Here is a 21,073-nt window from a genome sequence, read left to right as displayed (position 1 = left end):
CTACAGGCGCATGTGACAGGGTTTCACTGTGTTAGCCAGGATAATCTCGATCTCCTGGCCTGGTGATCTACCTGCCTCAGCCTTCCAAAGTGCTAGGATTACAGGCGTGAGCCAGAGGTGCCATCTTAATAGGTGCTATTTAAAAACACTATATACCAGGGTCTGTGCTAAATGCTTCACAGGCATTAGCTTATATAATTCTCTCATCAGCTCTACCAGAAAGGTTCTAATTATGCCCAGTTTACAGATGAGAACACTGCTATTCACAAGGGTGAAGTATTTGCCCCAAATTGCAAACTAGCAGAGCTGAGATTCAAACCTCTCTCTGTCTCTCTCAGAGCTCTTGTGTCCTAACACGACAGACACGAAAAAAATGTCCAGCACTTCCCATGTTACAACCCACAGTGTCCAATTGTTTTCCATCTGGCTCTCCTCAGGATAGTCTCTGTCAAACTTATTCATAATTCCCTCCAAATCCAGTGCCCAGAAATGAACCTAGGGACTACAGGTATTGATCGACTTACGACCTATGCAACTTACGAACATTCGACTTTATGACCACAATCGCTAGCCACGACTGCTCCGTGTCTGGCAGCGTGAACGTTGCCCAGCTGGGCATATGACAGTGCGGACCAGCTTCCGGCAGCACTACCATCTCCGCGTGCATATAGCCTACTCAATTTACAACCAAATCGTGTTATGACCGGTCTGTCGGAACCATTCGTGGTCATAAGTCGAGCACTAGCTGTACCAGCTTTTCCTTTGTCTCTATCTAACTATCTATCTACATCAAATATGTATACAGCCTCCCCACCTGGGACTACCACATGCTGCACCACACATAGCTAATTTGTTTTTTGTAGACTTGATATCACAACGTTGACCAGGGTGGTCTCAAACTCCTGGTCTCAAGTGTTCTTCCTGCCTGAGCCTCCTAAAGTGCTGGGATTAAAGGCATCAGACACCACACCACACCACACGCACCACACTCGACCCGTCTATCCTTATTTTATTTGATGCACATTCCAAATAAGCATAGCCACAGCTCAGCCTGGGCATTTGATGCACTAGCTCTTTCTTTTTCCATGGGTCAGTCCATAAGCCACATGACGAAGATGAGGCTGATCCTAAGCCCTGGAAGTTGGCAGCCCAAGTATTCCCTGCCGCTTACCTCTTGGACCCCGCACATTTGGAAAACTGAGATCCTATGCCCTGGAATGAAAGAAATGGACCTATCATCATGTGTCCCGACCGAGAAGCAATGTGCCTCACTCTGTCCTATCCCACATTGCCATCAGAGGTTTAAAGGAAGACACATTCAGGAAACTGTCCCAGGAGAGTGGGTGCAGCAATCATCTGCTGGACCCTGGGCTGCTCCGCCCCCTCCACTACCTGCTCCAGCAGCTCTCCCAAGAGTTCTTGTTGGTCTCTGGGACTCACTGCACACAGCTCCCCTTGGCTTTTAATTATACTATCAAGATTTGAATGATCCCAGATCCTTTTCCTCTTGGTTCATCTTAGACCGTTTCGACTGGGAAAGAAAAGAGCTGTTTGCTGGGCAAACTAATTTGTGAGCGTGTGTGTTTACACACACATAGGTATTCTGAAAAGTATTTTAGTAGTGTGTATATTTAAATATAATAAAGATATTTTAGGTTGGGCATTGTGGTTCGTGCTGGTAATGATTTGGGGGCTGAGGCTAGAGAATTGCTTGAGGCCAGGAATTCAAGACTAGCCTGAGCAGCATAGAGACATCCTATTTACAAACAAAAAATTAGCTGGGTGTGGTGGTGTGTACCTGTAGCCATAGCTACTCCTTTAAGTCCAGGATTTCAAGGCTGCAGTGAGCTACAATCACACTAGTGCACTCCAGCCTGGGCAACAGAACAAGGCCCTGTTTCTAAAGAAGAGAGAAAAATAATTTATATTTTTTAAAATTAATGTTTTCATGGAAATTTCTAATATTTCTAGAACTGGAAATATTAGAAAGAGATAGACATCTTAAGAACGTTTATCACATAAAAATTAGCTTTTGCAAAGGACTCCCTGCTTCTGTGTGGCACTGTTTTTCTCAATTCTGAGCGAAAACAAGATTGGAAGGCTTATGCTTTGCTGTGTTAGGAGTAGGCTCGAGGAACCATAAAGAGGAGAGAATTTGGCATTTGATTCCTCTCTCTTTTTTCAGTCCTTCCTTCAAGATCAGTGATAAAATTCCTCTTTCCCTAACCCTGCTTACAGTCTTGGTAGTAACTCTATGAGCAGGTAATTCAGCAGGTCCATGTCCATTGCTTCATAACCTGGGCTGTTCTGTTCTTTTCTTTGGACTCAAGAGTAAGACCTTGGCAGGGAACAGATAGGAACCAGCTCCTGCTGTGGTTATTGAGTAACTCCAAGCTTAACGCTTCCGTGGAAATTTGACAAAACATCTAGCACAAAAAGCAGTCTCCAACTCCCTTGGGTTCCCAGTTTATTAGGTGAACATGACATTTTAATTAAGGTGAAATTCAACTTACCAAAATAAATCCTACATTATCACTTGGCAGCATTTAGCTGAGGCTCTCAAGGCATCTCACTGGAATTTGCCCAGATCCTCCTGTTAGAAAGTTCAGTTTTGGCTTCAGAGAAACCAAATCAAAACAGCAAATATTTATTGAACATGTCCTGTGCACACGGCATGGAGCCCTGGATGTACCAGGCACTCGATAAACATTCGTGTTTGAAAAAATCCAGGTCCAGAGTAGTTCTGCTAACTTAATAACAGGAAATACAACACTTTATTTATTTATTTATTTATTTATTTATTTTGAGACGGAGTTTCACTCATGTTACCCAGGCTGGAGTGCAATGGTGCGATCTCGGCTCACCGCAACCTCCGCCTCCTGGGTTCAGGCAATTCTCCTGCCTCAGCCTCCTGAGTAGCTGGGATTACAGGCACGCACCACCATGCCCAGCTCATTTTTTGTATTTTTAGTAGAGACGGGGTTTCACCATGTTGACCAGGATGGTCTCAATCTCTTGACCTCGTGATCCACCTGCCTCGGCCTCCCAAAGTGCTGGGATTACAGGCTTGAGCCACCGCGCCCGGCAATACAGCACTTTAAATTCCTCCCAAATAGAAAGTTTAGATAATCAAGTAAGGTAAAAAATGCTTACTTATCCAGAGGAATTGACACCTCATATGAACAGAAACATTGGGCAAGGATATTCTTCGGAGGTTGAGCAAGAGAGTTGTGTGGGGTCAAAGCTTGTAGCTTTAGCCGGGCGTGGTGGCTCACGCCTGTAATCCAGTCACTTTGGAGGCCAAGGCGGGCAGATCACCTGAGGTCGGGAGTTCAAGATCAGCCTGACCAACACGGTGAAACCCTGTCTTAAAAAAAAAAAAGAAGGCCGGGCGCGGTGGCTCAAGCCTGTAATCCCGGCACTTTGGGAGGCCGAGGCGGGTGGATCACGAGGTCAAGAGATCGAGACCATCCTGGTCAACATGGTGAAACCCCGTCTCTATTAAAACTACAAAAAATTAGCTGGGCATGGTGGCACGTGCCTGTAATCCCAGCTACTCAGGAGGCTGAGGCAGGAGAATTGCCTGAACCCAGGAGGCGGAGGTTGCGGTGAGCCGAGATCGCGCCATTGCACTCCAGCCTGGGTAACAAGAGTGAAACTCCGTCTCAAAAAAAAAAAGAAAGAAAAGAAAAAAGCTTGTAACTTTTACATTAGTTTGGGATGTTGTAGGCGGTGAAAGAGAAACAGCAAAGGGAGGCTGGGGGTGGTGGCTCACACCTGTAATTCCAGCACTTTGGGAGGCTGCTGGATTGCTTGAACTCAGGAGTTCAAGACCAGCCTGGCCAACATGGCCAAAACCCATCTCTACAAAAAATTAGCCAGGCATGGTGGTGTGTGCCTGTAGTCCCAGCTATTTCAGGAGGCTGATTTGGGAGGATTACTTGAGCCTGGGAAGTCGAGGCTGCAGTGAGCTGTGATCCCACCACTGTACCCCAGTCTAGGCAACAAAGTGAGACCCTATCTCAAATTAAAAAAAAATAATAATAATAAAAAGAAATAGCAAAGGGAGACAGAGCACAGAGGTGGAGATGTAAGAGAAAGTTCTCTGGAGAAATAGGGTACAGTTCATACAGATCTAGAAAGAAACTCATGGTGAAGCTAGAATCAACATTTTTTTTTTTTTTGAAATGAAGTCTCACTTTGTTGCCAGGCTGGAGTGCAGTGGTGTGATCTCAGCTCACTGCAAACTCCAACTCCCTGGTTCAAGCGATTCTCGTGTCTCAGCCTCCGGAGTAGCTAGGATTACAGGCACGTGCCACCACACCCGGCTAAATTTCTTGTATTTTTAGTAGAGATGGGGTTTCACCATGTTGGCCAGGTTGGTCTCGAACTCCTGACCTCAGGTGATCCACCTGCCTTGGCCTCCCAAAGTGCTGGGATTACAGGTGTATGTTTTTATTAAGTCCAGATGAATTATGTGACTGGTGCCTCTTACCCATGTCTTCGAAAGGCTGCTCTAGCAAAATAGGACCAAATTCATTTGAGGGGTGAGGTGGAAATGGGTTTGGACTATAATCCTGAGGACACAATGCAAAATGCTATAATCCCAAATGTTGTAGACCCTAAAGATCAAAATGCCTGAAGTCTAAAATCCATAACATCTAAAATCCTGAAAATCACAATCACAGGATAGTTGCATTATGTTAGGTGGAACTATTACTTCCTTACTGGCTTTATTTGGAAATTAAGTATGGTTTAAAGAGATGCGCCGTGGGTTCGAGGCTGACAATAGGCAGACTTGTGGACTTAATTTAGGTATCACCTTGACTGGATTAAGGAATACCTAGAAACCTGATCAAGCATTATTTTGGGTGTGTCTGGGAGGGTGTTTCCCAAGGACATTTGTGAGTGAGTGTGAGTGGACTAGGTGTGGAAGTCTCTGAGAGCTGTGTAAAAATGTAAAAATGTTGAAACGTCTTCGATAAAGAGGTTTTTTTGTACATCTATGTTTATGAAAGGTAAGATCTCACAAGATCTCAGCTTTTGGGGTGACTTTGTATGCAGTGGTGACCCATTGTGTGTGTATGTTTGAAGCAGGGTCCCACTTTGTCAGCCAGGCTGGAGTGCAGTGGCACGACCATGGCTCACTGTAGTCTCGATCTCCTGGACTCAAGCTATCCTCCTGTGTCAGCCTCCCCAGTAGCTGGGACTCCAGGCGGGCATCACCACAACCAGCTAATTTTTCCATCTTTTGTAAAGACGAGGTCTCCCTATGTTGCTCACACTGGTCTCTAACTCCTGGGCTCAAGTGATTTAGCTGCCTCAGCCTCCCAAAGTGCTGGGATTACAGATGCGAGCTACTGCACCCAGTTCATTATAGTTTTTGATTGATCTCCTCAACTCAGAGTCGTCTGCCACCATTTCATATGACTGCAATTAAAATGCTGGGTACAATAACTAACCATAGTGAAATGCATTTATACATTTTGCTTTTTTTTTTTTTTTTTTTTTGTGACGAAGTCTTGCACTGTCACCTGGGCTGGAGTGCAATGGGATGATCTCCGCTCACTGCAACCTCTGGCTCCTGGGTTCACATGATTCTTCTGCCTCAGCCTCCTGAGTAGCTGGGATTACAGGCACACACCACCACATTCGGCTAGTGTTTTGTATTTTAAGTAGAGGCAGGGTTTCCATATATTGGTGCACACCTCTGCCCCCTAAAGTGCTGGGATTACAGGCATGGGCCACCACGCCCGGCCACATTTTGCTTTTTGACCTACTTATGAATATGGTTCGTCTGCTCTTAACTGTTACACCTATGTGACTGCTGTTAGTATACCCGTGTTTGTTAAATAAAAATATATCATTGTCTATTTTATTATGCAAATTTGCCTATGAAGTATTATCTTTTTTTTTTTTCTTTTTGAGACAGGGTCTCAGTCTGTTTCCCAGACTGGTGTGCAGTGGTGTGATGGTGTGATGAGAGCTCACTGCAGCTTCCATCTCCAGGGCTCAAGTGGTCCTCTCATCTCCGCCATCTGAGTAGCTGGGCTACAGGCATGCACCACATTGTTTTAGTAGAGACAGGTGTTGCTGCTGCCCAGGCTGTCGTGTTTTCCTGTTTCTTAAATAAATCTCCTCTGAAAAATGTAAATAAATGTCTTTTAAGTAATTTAAATTTTTTCCCCAAAATATCTTTGGAATTTTATCTTTCAGAATTTTAACATTTGGGCTTGTCTTTTGGGACTATGATCAGCTCCAAAGAGGCACAAATCTGGTCCCTTCATCCTGCTGCTTACTATCCTTCTTCGCATTCCCTTTACTTTCAGAATTAAATCCAAACACTTAAGCATGGTCCACAGGCCTCCATGATCTATCTGGCTGTGCATCTCAAGCCACTGTCCCACTCCTTTTCCTCTAGCCGTTTTTTTTTGTTTTTTTTTTAAGATGGAGTTTTGCTTTTGTTGTCCAGGCTGGAGTGCAATGGTGCAGTCTCGGCTTACCACAACCTCCGCCTCCTGGGTTCAAGCGATTCTCCTACCTCAGCCTCCTGAGTAGCTGAGATTACAGGCATGCCCCCACCACACCTGGCTAATTTTGTATTTTTAGTAGAGATGGGGTTTCTCCATGTTGATCAGGCTGGTCTTGAACTCCTGACTTCAAGTGATCCAACCGCCTTGCCTCGGCCTCCCAAAGTACTGGGATTACAGGCGTAAGAGGTTCCCCGCCCGACTTCCTCTAGTTTTAATGAACTCCTTCCAGTTTCCACACCAAAGGCTCTTTCTTCCCTTAGAGAGTTCTGTTTTCTCTGACCAGGAGTCTCATCTCCCACACATCTTTATCCCCCTCCCCATGATTTTTCAAGTTTTATCTTCAATACAACTTCCTCAGGAAAGCCTGACCAGCCAGGCAAAGTTAAGTCTTTCTTGGATATCATCTCACTGCTCCTTGCTCTTCTGAGGACAACTGTGGTTGAAAAATTCTTTGATAATTCTGTTTAGTGCAAGTTCCAGAATTAATGTTCCTTGAGTGTACAGACAGTATTTTCTAACTCTTTGTCCTCTACAGGGCAGTGCATATGGGAAGTACTCAATACATTTCTTTAGTAAATACTGAATGGGTATTCAGCGGGTAGTTGACAAGTCTACTTTTCATATGGTAGGTGTGCCAAATAAGGGTGGCAGCTATTTACTAAATGAGTCATCTTGCTGGAAGGCAAAGAGATTTACTAATTGATCACTGAAGATGAGCTGGTTATGGGGACTGAAGCCCTAATGGGCATAAAAAGCAAATTTTTATTGGTCTTTTTGTTTCAGTCCACGAGGTCACAATGTACCCTATTGCTTCTGAGCAGAGTAGGCCTAGGTAGGCAGCAAAGATGGCAGGTCTAGTTTTGTAATTCCAGTCCAGAATTTATAATCATTCAGGGAAGGCTGCAGCAGTTACCACTGCTCATACCCTCTAGCTTTCTTTACTGTGGTCCCTCCCTTGAGGTCAGATATGATACCAGTGGACACTTAATTGCTATTTGTTGGTAGGAGGAAAAAATAACCTTCACTGGCAAAGTGTAGTATTTTTTTTAAAAAAAATATTTAGTTCTTACTTCAAAGGAAATTGCAGCTATTGTCAGTTATGAATCTTTATAAAAAATATAGATGCTTTTTTTTTTTTTTTTCCTGAGATGGAGTCTCACACTGTCACCTGGGCTGGAGTGCAATGGCGTGATCTTGGCTCACTGCAACCTCCACCTTCCAGGTTTATGCAATTCTTCTGCCTCAGCCTCCCAAGCAGTTGGGATTACAGGTGCATACCACCATCCCCGGCTAATTTTTTGTATTTTTAGTAGAGACAGGGTTTCACTATGTTGGCCAGACTGGTATTGAACTTCTGACCTCATGATCCACCTGCCCTGGCTTCCCAAAGTGCTGGGATTACAGGTGTGAACCACCGCACGCAGCCTGGATTCTTTTTCTTTTTTTTTGAGACACAGTTTCGCTCCTGTTACCCAGGCTGGAGTGCAATGGCGTGACCTCAGCTCACCGCAACCTCTGTCTCCTGGGTTCAAGCAATTCTCCTGCCTCAGCCTCCTGAGTAGCTGGGACTATAGGCGTGCGCCACCATGCCCAGCTAATTTTTGTATTTTTAGTAGAGACGGGGTTTCACCATGTTGACCAGGATGGTCTCAATCTCTTGACCTCGTGATCCACCTGCCTCGGCCTCCCAAAGTGCTGGGATTATAGGCGTGAGCCACCGCGCCCGGCCGGATGTTTTCTTACATACTGTAATCCTATTTCACACTGAACAAAAATGCCATTCCTAGGCATCATCTAATACCCAATACTTAATCAAATTTTCATAACTGTATACTAAAGTCTTTGTATCTTTGGTTTGCTAAAATCACTTATGATGCATTTTTGTAATTTCTTACATTTCTTTTAATCTAGAATAATACCCTCCTCTCCCCTCCTTTTTTTCTTTTTTTTAAGATAGTCTCATTCTGTCGCCCAGGCTGGTGTAGTAGTACAATCATAGCATTCACAGCTCATTGTAGCTTTGATCTCCTGGGCTCGAGCAATCCTCCCACCTCGGCCTCCTGAGCAGGTGGGACTACAGGCATGAGCCACCATACCCAACCTCCTCCCTTTTCTTCTTCATGCCACTGAGGTGTTGACTAACGTATAGTCTCTGTTAGACAAACTTACATTTATCCACTAACTGCCAGGAATGACTAACAGGTAGGGATTTCAGGACAATCAGAAGAATGGAAAGACAAGGCTGGGAGCAGTGGCTCAAGCTTATAATCCCAACACTTTGAGAGGCCGAGGCAGGCGGATTGCTTGACGTCAAGAGTTCCAGACCAGCCTGACCAACATGGTGAAACCCCGTCTCTACTAAAAATACAAAAATTATCTGGGCATGGTGGCGCAGGCCAATAGTCCCAGCTACTCGGGAGGCTAAGGCAGGAGAATTGCTTGAATCTGGAAAGCGGAGGTTGCAGTGAACCAAGATTTCACCACTGTACTCCAGCCTGGATGACAGAGCAAGACTCCATCTCAAAAACAACAAAAAATAAGAATGGAAGGACAAAAAACCATTTTGGATCAGGCAGTTACCATGACAAGTCCATTTTGCTAAACCATAAAGATAATCCTAATTTTCAGAGAAGCCATAAAAACCAAGACATTGAGCGTTAGCCATGGAGTCTCACTGACTTGATGCTAGTATCTCAGAACCACTACCCTCACTAATGTGTAATCACTGTGTGACAAATGAAGGAATCTGTAGCTTATTTAAGACTGGACTAATTTCTGTGATGTCCACACAAAACTGGCTACTCCAAAGATATGTCTGCTTGTGCAGATTAGCTATTTATTTTTCACTTAAAAAAATCCCCTCCATTAAAAAGGTGTAAGAAAGTGATCTACAGGTTAGAATAAGATGGCACAGACTAATTTACAAAAAAGATGACACACGTTCCTCATTAATTTATCATTTAATATAAATGCTGACAGAAAGCAGATAAAGACCTTGTAGACACTTTCATATATTTACAATCCAAAAGGTGAATCACCTCCTTCTACTTGTTAAAATAAATCCTTTTATCTGCAACTCATGGGAGCCTTAAACACTAATTAGGAGCAACATGAGGCTGAGTCAGTTTCCAAGGTAATAAAGAAATAGCATTTTAACAAAATGGGCATCTTTGATATAAACATGCACACAAATAATACAAAATTGAAAAAGATGGCACTAGTACTCTAAAAAATCAGCAACAAGTGGGAACATGTACTTATTTAGACCAAAGTTCTGCTGCCATAAACATTTTCCTACTATTCCTTTTTTTCCACCACACTTGTTTTGAAAGCTGCTTAACAATCAGAAATATTAAACAGATTAAAAACAAGAGAAAAACGCTCCATTTCAAATAGGGTTCTTTTTCCTACTCCAAAAGAACTCTCAGGAGATAATGTCTTCAGTAAGACTTCACAGTTTGCCAGATCCTAAGGAATTATTCACAGCTTGTGAAATTCCAACCCATTCGTCTTCGCCATTCCAACCTATTTGTCTTCACTTCCCTCTTTAAAGTTGGAAACACTTGGAAAAAGTAAAATTTCACAAAATTCAGCAATTAAAAAAATCAGCTGTCATGTTAAGTCTCTCTTTTTTTTTTTTTTTCCTGAACACGTGGGTGGAGGCAGGCAAGAAACAATAGGGAGCTGAGGCAATAAAAAAACAAACAAAAATGCAAGAAAACCTTAAAAAATGGTGTGTCTACCACTGATTTATAAAAGGAGATATAAATTCTAGCCAAAACTGTAAGTGATTTCATAAAGTCACTTATAACCTGACTCAAATCTCATGGGCTCCTTTATTAACCTAGATTATTTTTGTCTTGTTAAATATACCTCTGCAGGGCACAATCACTTACAATCAATACGATTGGTAAATTACACAAGCTCTATCCCAAGCAAATATGCACCAATGTTAAGAAGTTATTAAAAATAAAAATAAAAAATAAAAATAAAACAAAATAAAATCCACCCAAAAAGGTGATAATGACTGCAGAATGTCTCGGGGAGACTGGTATGAGCCTAAAGACCAAATTACCAAAGTCAGAGCAAAAGGGCAGCAGGGGTAACAAGGGGAAGAGACCACACACACGAAGAGGAATCTCAAAACTGGAAAATGTTTAAGTGGGTAAAAGGTTTTGTTCATTACCTTAATTCACTTTTTCCATTGTTCTTGTACCAAGAAGTCATAGAGTAATTATAAAGAAAGATAATGAGGCCTATGGACCAATTAATTAAAAAAAAAAAAAGTTCCTTTTATTCCCAGGAAGTGGGAAGAGAAAAAAGGATGAACAGGGGAGAAGTGTGAAAATTTAGGCAACGATCCATCTGGAAAAAGCATCTCTCAGGACAGTGTCTTAGTTGAATAGAGGATGTAAAAACCATAAGCAAAAGCTAAATGCCTTTAAATCAAAGAACTATTTTATCGGGTAGTTCAGCTATTAGGAGAATGACAGCCAATCAATGGAGAGAGATCACACTAATAAATGGTGATTTTTAAAAAAGAGGCCAAAAAAAAAAAAAAACACCCAGCAACCAATTATCCATCCAATAGTTTGTTTCTATCCTTTTCTTGACCCTTTCATACACTCATTGGGGTGGGGACCACCTGACAGTTTCCAGTTATAAGATGACTCTGAGTGTACAACCTAAAACGGATGCCAAAGACTTGTGAGCTCTGTCTGCTTAGAGTTAGAACAGAAACAAAAACCAAAACCAATCTGAAACAGTAAGACCTCAATACAAGGAAACAAATCATCTAGTATAAAATAAACATGAGGATAACAAACTCCACAGGGTTTTATTTTTCTAACTACACACTTTTGGACACAATATTATCTTGAGGTTTAAGCTCTTCCCCCTTATTGTGCCTTATTTTCTTGTGAAAATAAAGTTTGTTCTCTAGTGATGTTTTGTTCAGGGATAAAGTTTAGGAGGAATTCAGTGTTTGGCTGAAAATCCAGAGGCTCTGAAAACAAGGATTCCAGTGGTGAGGTAAGCTCCTTTATTACAACAGGATTTCAAAGGGCACTTTACCCACTTTGTTCAGTGCAGTATTGAAAACATACCTTTTAGGAACACATTTATTATAAAAAGGTGTTATTTATTCCTGGTGGTGATAGTTTCTTATTCTTTATTAGTACTATAGCTAGTATTACTTATCGATTATAATCTATTACTTGTGAAAAGATCTTTAGTGAACACAGAACCGAATCTTAAAAATTCAAATCTTAAGATGTACTTACTACAATTAATACTACCTTTTGACAAAACAGCTTTCTTTTTGAAGTGGCTCAGAAAAGCTAAATTGAGAAATTTTTTAATAGTAACTATCATCAATCTACAACTCCCAGTAAGTCATTTCAGCAGGAAAATTTCATAAACCTGAGCTGAAGCTACAAATAAATATAAAAATCATAGCTGTCCAAGGTAGAAAGGTGGGCACTCTGGTAAAATAATGACAGTAGTAGACTTCTTGCTTGTTCAAGAGCTAATGATGAAAGTAAAATTTGCTTTAGTTTAGTAGCTCTAATTTTTCTTAAAAGGATAGGCAGATTTTTCAGGGGAAGAAATCACCTTATCATCAATTAAAAATTTAACACACTTAGACTCTTTGCAGGGGGAAAAATCTAAGTAAACACTGTAGTCCCTAAATTTCCCGGTAGGTTATTAATCTCTCCTAAAAAGTAACTTCCCCATTCCTTTCAATGACATATAATCATTACAGGTGCTTTTTACAGACAGATTTTACATGTAAAACATTTACTCAATTCTTTAAAACGAGCAAAAAGAGAGTAGAAAAATGGTGAGACTGCTACCCACCACCATTTGTATATAAGTGACAGCAACTAAATACTTCTTTTTCTTTTTTTCTGGGTGGGTTTCCAAGGAGCTGTGTAAACTGAATACTTCTTTACTGAGACAAATGCTTTTTCTTTTTAGTGAAAATAATTTTTCTTTAATTTTAACAATTTGTACATGTACTGACTATAGTAGTTATTTCTTACCAGTCACATACTCAAGAATTATTTTACTCAGACCCATGACTTGACCACAGTGATAACAGAAGTTGGGGTGGGCACAAATGCTTACACACAATATTATAAAAGATGATATTCACTGGTTTAGAGAAACTGATGAATTTTCATTACTTTTACATTTTATAAGGCTAGCTAACTTTAACAGTTAACTTTAGATAAATCTACTTACACAGTACAATCAACTCACAAATACTAAAAGGTTTCACGATCAAAATGGCTACTACTTCCCCCAAAACCAAAACAGAGTAAAGCACAAGTCTTTGGCTCTCCTTTAAAGAAAACAGCAGGTTACCATTCTTAACCAGACCTTTGTTTGCCTACCAGTAGGGCAAATACCACATTTGTGCATCACTGAGTAATAACACCATTAGAAAAGGCAACTTCACAGAAGTTATTGGCTAAGCGAATTCATTTGAATGCTCTGTTTTGAGGCAGCAAACTGTCACTGTTGCAGATTGGGGAGGGCATTGGGTAAGTCAAGGGGAAATTACAGGGTGGACAAAGGTCAAGAAAAAAAGACATTTATGGAAAAATGTAAACTTTGAGCTCCATCCCTGAAGAACTCTGGAAAGTCTGATGGAGTTTTATACTCAAAGTAGCAAATGAGAATCATACCAATATTCTGTCTTTCAGGCAAAAGAAATACATGGGAAAGAATGGAAGGGAAGGGAAATAAGATGGGAGCAAGGAGACACCAACATTAATGCTGTACCAAACCATTTTTAAAATACATTCTGAGTAGTTGAATATTTGTTGTTGGCATTAGGAATAGTGTCTTATCAATACCTAGAATAATATTATTAGAAATTTATGCTAACTTTTAATTAGAAAAGTAATAAGTAATGGATCTTTGGTCACTTCAGCCTCTGAATTATCCAAGACAGGACAGCTATTGGACTTATCTTGTGACAATATTATGTATAAATTATGCAAAAGAGCTACACATAAAACAGAAATTGAATCTAGGTGTCTTATTTTCTGTTCTTCTACCCTTTTCTAGAGACCCCTTGAAAAAAAGAGTAAGTCAAAGTACTTTTATAATTCTCACTATAAATAAAATTCCCTTACCTATAAATGAGTGAACACAATGCTTATTACTCCTACCTTAGCCTATTCAGAATTGTTCATTTCAGATGGCCAATTTTTGCTTTTGAATTTAGTGAAATACAAATAAAGTAATATTTAGAAGAAACTAATACTTTAATAAGTAGAAAGCATAGAAACTGTATTTCATATCTGGTTTAATCTTTGTCTCTTGAAAAAAAAATTTAAAAGCCAGAAGGAATGGATACCTTTCAGATTTTGATTTTAGAAAAGTAGTTACAAAGTCAAGCAGTTATGCCCAAATATGCCACTTGTCCTTACAGGCTCATGATATCACAGAAAAAAGGAAAGGGAAAAAACCCCCAAATTTTGGGGCTGTTCGTGAATTCCTAAAACCATTGATGAGCACTAGGAAAGTTGCAAGAATTTCCATTAGGTAAGGCAGAATGACTAATTTAAAATACATTGTAGGCACAATGGGATAATATACCATTCTTGTGATTTGCTACCCAACCAGATTAGCTCTAGAGTGTAGGGCCAAGGAGGGGTACCTTTTGAATTTGGGTTGCAATTGAAGAGACTTTTTCTCCTCCTAAATGAAAATACATGAAAAGATAAAGATACCATTTTAAGTCAAGTTTATACAGTGACTTTCTGGTTTTGTTCAGAACAGGAATACTGTATAGACTAATCCCTGTTCCTGCCTACTTCACAGAATCAAAATGACAAAAGACAAGAACAAGTATATTTAAAGGAAATAAGAACAAGAATAACAGAAATTGAGCTATTAGGGGTTTCAATTGCTACCCCAAATCAATCTTTACTTTTATCGTAAACTTAAACAGAAATCAATACCCACAAATTATCTTCTAATACAAGAATCATTCTGAATTCCAAAGTGAATCAAATTGAATCAAAGTGAATCAATTGCTTCTAAAATTTAGGATGATCTAACATATTCAAAGGAGAAGTAAGTTGATCCAAATCTGCCTATAAGAAGGCTGGAATACAAAAATTAGCTGGGTGCGATGGCATGTGCCTATAATCCCAGCTACTCAAAAGGCTGAGGCAGGAGAATCGCTTGAACCCAGGAGGTAGAGGTTGCAGTTAGCTGATATCACGCCATTGCACTCCAGCCTGGCGAAAGAGTGACACTCTGTCTCAAAAAAAAAGAAGGTTGGAGGCCGATAATGTTGCCTTTTACAGTTATGCAGATAAATGAAAAACCTTGGGACTATGTCAGACATACATAAATTTCTTTCCTTCTCCCAATAAACAATAGGCATTTAAAGTGTAAATGTGAAAGGGTTTTAAGTGAAAGTCAAAAAGCAAACAAAATCAAAAAATAATAATAATAATAAAATAAAACGTCAAAAGCATTTTTTAAAAAAGAAAGAAAGAAAGAAAGAAAAATGCATAAGTCAACTGAAAAAAAATGCCTCATCTTCATTCAGTGCTTCTACCACTTCCCAATCGGTCAATTTATCGCAACAGCTGCGCTCATGCGAAAAAATCCTTAAAACATACCCAATATATATACAGATATAGCTATGTATATATGTATATATATAATATATATATAAATTTTTATTTAAATAAAAAAGAAAGCTCGAATCCCAAGCCAATATGTGTATATCAAATCCTTGACCAGCCAGGTCTGTAGGGCATAATCAAATTCAATGTGAAATAGTATATAAACACGGTGCCTTGACTGGGCAAATTAAATAATTGCTACTCAAAAGAGTGTTCTGTTTGGACTCTCCTACTGGTAGGCAATGGCAGGACTGTATTACCCTTCCCACCCCCACCACCCATTTGTTTAAGTTAACAGTATGATGGACACAGAGCTTAGACTGAGGTTGTTATGACCTCAGCAGGAGTTAAGGGTTAAGAAAATAAGAAACAAGAAAAATATAAACTCTTGTTTTTACCCAACCAAAGCAATGCAGTAACTTATTACATAACCAGTGCTTTCTAATTTAGTAGTATAATCCAGAAAGGGAAACTGAAAAAATTGGGCAAATAGAGGGATGGAGAGGGCAGCTCTATCAAACAGCCCCCACTAAACATGTTTTACAGGGTCGCAGTTAAGCACAGACACATGGCATCAGAATATGTGCAGCAGAATTAAATAAAAACAAAAAATCCTTAACTCTTTTCAACATTTTCATGAAGAAACATTTTCAATATTGGGCAGCAAAATCTATGAAAAATGACTTCAAACTATTTCCTACCTACTTATACTAATGATTCTGAATAACAAGTAATTCATAAACTATCCTTAAGACGAAATCAGTTTACAAGTAAAACAAAAACATCTATTGAAATAATGTGGCTCTATTCATTTTAAGTTCAAATGAAGTGTTGCAGTTTTAAAATATGGTTGATTGTCCTTGTTTTTGAGCATCCTATGATTTCGGCAAAAGTTTAATTTGAAAAGCACTGCTCCAAATTTCCAACCATGAGCTGAATGCAGGCAAAACACCAAACACGTATTTTCAGTACTACAGTTACAATAAGTTACAGTCAATTCTTAATCACCGTTTAAATCTAATTAAACAACTGAACACTGAATCAGCTTTCTAATTATATTAAGAGAATGCAAATGATCCTTAATATGAAAATAAGGACTTCAAAAATTGGTAATTCTCTCTCTGAAAAGTTAAAATAAAAAAAAATAAAACCTTCCTAAACAATCAAACAAAAGTTTCAATGTCAAGAAAAGCATTCCTATCCAATGAAACTAGTGATCTAGACAGGGATAAAGAATTCCAAATAACAGCTCTGGGAAAAGTTGGTTTGCTGCACATTTTCTAATAACTCAGTCTATTACTGTCTGTTTCTCAAGCATCGCAGAATTCTCCAAAAGCTGACGTTTTTGGTCTGTTTTAAGTTTATAGGGTGGTGAGAGCTGATAAGGATTGGGGGTAAGGAATTATACACTGGGTATGTAATAATACCAAAATACAAGAAAAACCTACTTCATTAAGATCATACAATTAATCAAACAGAGTGTATATATAATATCTTCTTTTTTTTTTTAAAGCCCTGGATCCAAGGCGTCCAAAGTTATTAAAATAAAGTTCATTCACAGAACAAAAACAAATTTAATCTGAATTGCTTGCAGATACTGCTAATTTTCTTTTTCTTTAAATTAAAAAAATGCATTAATGTGAACTATGTGCAGGGTTTGTTTTTAGTAGTGGTGTTTGTGCACATTGCCTCTGGTGAATTTCCTGGATTTCTCTGACTGCTCTTAAGAGAAAAAGTTTAGAAGTTATCCGTTCTCCTACCCCTATGGCCGACAAACCGATTAGGAGCAGAAGATAAAAGTAGGACTCTTCATATTTTAAGGAGCAGAACTGGGAGTAACTCCTGATCTCTGGGAGTCATTATTATCCCCTCCTCCCTCAGGGTCCTCTGATAGGTTCAGAGAGCTGGTCTTGTTTGATAGGAGGCTGATATTCTCTTGTGTCAAGGCTGATCCATTTGGTACATCACTGTTGACATTTCAAAATTTTGAAAAAGGAGAGAAAAATGATTAGTACAATAAAACCAACAGGGCACATCATTTAGCATGATAAAAAAATATATAAATGGTTTCCAAATTTTAATCTACAGCCCCTTATCCATGTTTTAGCACACGGTTAGCAAACTAAAGCTAGCCAGCCAGGTATGTATTTTTCTAACTAAAGTTTTATTAGAATATAGCCTGCTCATTTGTTTAACATACTATACACTGCTTTCAAACCACAGAGCAGAGTTGAGAATTGTGACAAAGACTGTAAGGCCCGTACCTCAAAATACTTACTACCTGGCCTTTAAGAAAAAGTACTGATGCCTGATTTAGCAGGTTTGCTAGTTTAAGAAATAATTTTGGGCTCGTGTCTGTCATCTCAGCACTTCGGGAGGCCAAGGCAGGTGGATCACTTGAACTCAGAAGTTGGAGACCAGCCTGGCCAACATGGTGAAACCCTGTCTCTACTAAAAATACAAAAATTAGCCTAGTGTTACATGCCTATAATTCCACCTACTTGGGAGGCAGAGGCACAAGAATTGCTTGAACCTGAGAGGCAGTGGCTGTAGTGAGCCAAGATTGTACCACTGTTCTCCAGCCTGGGTAATTGAGTGAGATTTTGTCTCAAAAAAAAAAAAAAAAAAAAAAAAAAAAAAAAGAATCCAAGATAATACACAAATTAAAAATAGTCAAAACCCAAGCCTGAAAGCATTAGAAATTTTTGTTATATATTGTCAGGAGGGCAATTTAGGACTATGCATTCCAAAGCCTCAAAATATCCTTAGAAAATAATTTAAGATATGAAAACAAAGCATTAATTGTAATGCTGTTTATTGTAGGGTTGTTCATGGTAGTTGATATGTATCATCCCATAGCTGCATAATAATACTGGAGGATACAGACTAGGCTAAATTTGCTGGGCACGGTGGCTCATGCCCGTAGTCCCAGCACTTTGGGAGGCCACGGCGGGTGGAGTTTGAGACCAACATGGGGAAATCCTGTCTCTACTAAAAATACAAAAATTAGCCAGGTGTGGTGGTGGGCGCCTTTAATCCCAGCTACTCGGGAGGCTGAGGCAGGAGAATCTCCTGAACCCGGGAAGCGGAGGTTGCAGTGAGCCAACATCACGCCACTGCACTCCAGCCTGGGTGACAGAGCGAGACTCCGTCTCAAAAACAAAACAAGAATAGACTGAATTAAAAACCAGGCATGTGGAGTGCTGCGTTTGTAAAACTAGCAAGAGGCTAAATGTCCACACACTTTAAAAAGACTGGAAAGATAATACAACAAAATGTTAACAAGGGTTGTCGCCACCTATTGGAATTATGGGCAATTTAAAAATTTGCCCTTTTCTAAAACTTTCCATTTCCTAAAGCTTATTTTTTATAACATATTTAAAATGGGGAGTTATTTTTTGTGTTTTCTTTTTTTTTACGTTGAGCATATAATACTTTTTAATGTAAAGATATAAGGCTGTGTTTGAAATAAATTTAAAAACATGGGGAAGATGGAAACATAACCAGAAATTTTTCTTTGTTAGGTTATTAACAGACAATTGAACCTTGGGTCTGTTCTAAGTTTTGTAACTCCAGACTTATGCAAAAAAATTCTTAATGTACACAGACTAACGATATTTTGAGAATAAAATATTTACGAGGGTACTTCTGATATGATGGATAATATAATAATTTCTCTTTTTTGTGTTATTTAATATGGCTTGAAAATCTCCTTTTCTTTTTTTTATTTATTATTATCTTTTTACTGTGGTATCTTCATTAATTTTTTTTTTTAATTAAAAAAATTTTTTTTAGAAAATCTCCTTTTCTTTACCTGAATGTCAATGTAAGATCCTCGGTCGGAACCTTGTTTTGTAGTTCTGGTTGTCCATTTTCTGCTTGTTTACTTGTATTCAATTTGCTTTTCATGTCCAGAGAACACTGGTTTTCCTTTGAAAGAAAGGAAATAAAATTCTATTAAATGGTGTTAGTGGGAGAGACCAAATTACAAATAATACAAAGTGATGATCCAGAAATCATATTTAGTTTTGTAAATAACCAAAGAAACTGGCAGACTAAAAGAGTGACATACATAAAAACATAACAGAATATATAACCCACTTGCTCACTAAACATGCTGAACAGTAAGAGAGGCAATGCCTCAAACATGAAAAAAATTTTCACAGAAAAAAACAATCACCTAGAAAAGTGGCCGGGCACAGTGGCTCACGCCTGTAATACCAGCACTTTGGGAAGCCAAGGTGGGCGGACTGCCTGAGGTCAGGAGTTTGAGACCAGCCTGACCAAAATGGCAAAACCCCATCTCTACTAAAAATACAAAAATCAGCCGGGCGTGGTTGTGCATGCCTGTAATCCCAGCTACTCAGGAGGCTGAGGAGGGTGAATCACTCAAACCCGGAAGATGGAGGTTGCAGTGAGCTGAGATTGCGCCCCTGCACTCCAGCCGAGATGACAGAGCGAGACTCGGTCTCAAAAAAAAAAAAAAAAAAAAAAGTAAACCCAAGTACAATAAATATCTATAACATACTTACTAAAAAAAAGCAAAAAAACCTGCAAACTCAATTTATTTGCCTAGAAAGATTATGAAAACTATGCAACAAAAAATAACAAATATCATGCAACCTAAGGAACTCCCTAAGATTCAAAATTTACTAAAATGAATGTGCACTATGAAGCAAACCCTAAGCATATTAATGGATATAGTTCCACAGAAAAGAATGTGCAGTTTGAATATCACTCATAGCAAAAATAGGTCATCATTATAAAGGCTACAAAACTAGAATGTTATTTAGTGAATATACCTTTATATAACATGTTATTGCAAAATAGTAAACACCATCCTATCTGCTTTCCTAATCAGTATGCTAAACAGAAATTTAAGAACTTCCAGTAAGTTCTTAAAGAATCATTAAAACCTTGTTTTCTCTAAAAGTTAATGAAGAATTCTAAGACAAAGAACACACCCAAACAAAAGAGAATGAGAAGAGGAATGATAAAACAGGAAGGTAGCCCACCTGCTTGAGAATTATTTTAAATATTAACCACTCATCAGAGTGTCTTGAAGTGATGATTCTGTAGCTCCAGATAATTCTAGAGCCACATGAAAGATTTCATTTCACCTTCCCCCTTTTTTCCCTGTGTAACACTCACCATATTCAGTTCCCGTGTTCTCTTCCCGATTTCCCTTTCCACTTGGTGCAGTTCCAAGCTCAACTGCTCACTTGAGATCATTCCAGGCCATTTTGGAGGTTGTGGTGGTGGAGGCTGTGACTGGCCTGCCAGGGTGTTTGCCTCCCTCTGCAACACCAGCCTGTTACTAACAGCCTAGTGCATAAAGCCAAGCACACAGAAAACTCAACACACTTCACACCATGCACAGAATAACCAGGCTCAATTCCAGACCACAGCCTTAAGCAGCGTATCACCCAGCTATTTGCAAAAAAATAATGCAAATGTAAGGCACTGTTCTCTTTGAGTACTGTTTGAATAAAAAAAAGAACAAAACAGGGACATTTAAATTTAGTCAACAGTAACTTCATCTTAAATTGCTTTTCTTTTCTGATTTGAAAGAGAAGTTGGCCGCACATGGTGGCTCATGCCTTTAATTCCAGCACTTTGACAATTAAAAGGGAGGGTGCGGCAGCAGGATCACTTGAGGCTAGGAATTTGAGACCCACCTGGGCAACATTATCCAGACCTCACCTCTACCAAAAAAAAAATAAATAAATAAAATAAAATAAATAGGGCCGGGCGCGGTGGCTCAAGCCTGTAATCCCAGCACTTTGGGAGGCTGAGGTGGGTGGATCACGAGGTCAAGAGATCGAGACCATCCTGGTCAACATGGTGAAACCCCGTCTCTACTAAAAATACAAAAAATTAGCTGGG

At 39.4% G+C, this 21,073-nt stretch overlaps 1 protein-coding gene across 2 annotated transcripts in view; it reads right to left on the bottom strand.

Moving 5' to 3' along the window:
• Positions 1 to 10,814: 10,814 nt before the first annotated feature.
• Positions 10,815 to 21,073, bottom strand: part of RC3H1 (ring finger and CCCH-type domains 1) — an 86,505-nt gene continuing 76,246 nt past the window's right edge. Inside the window, exons 18-20 of one of the 2 annotated variants that reach the window (XM_032291337.1) lie at positions 20,339 to 20,512; positions 19,002 to 19,117; positions 10,815 to 17,154 (exon numbers count right to left, since the gene is read on the bottom strand). In XM_032291337.1, the coding sequence (XP_032147228.1) occupies positions 17,004 to 17,154; positions 19,002 to 19,117; positions 20,339 to 20,512 (441 nt within the window). In that variant the 3' untranslated portion in view covers positions 10,815 to 17,003. The remainder of the gene's footprint in view (positions 17,155 to 19,001; positions 19,118 to 20,338; positions 20,513 to 21,073) is intronic. The other variant, XM_032291338.1, reaches the window with a different exon arrangement.

Source organism: Sapajus apella, unplaced genomic scaffold (assembly GCF_009761245.1).
Source record: "Sapajus apella isolate SASKATOON/1434 unplaced genomic scaffold, GSC_monkey_1.0 scaffold25, whole genome shotgun sequence".
NCBI classification, from domain to species: domain Eukaryota; kingdom Metazoa; phylum Chordata; class Mammalia; order Primates; family Cebidae; genus Sapajus; species Sapajus apella.
The sequence above is the reverse complement of the archived record's forward strand: the minus strand, read 5'-3'. Positions and strand labels throughout refer to the sequence as shown.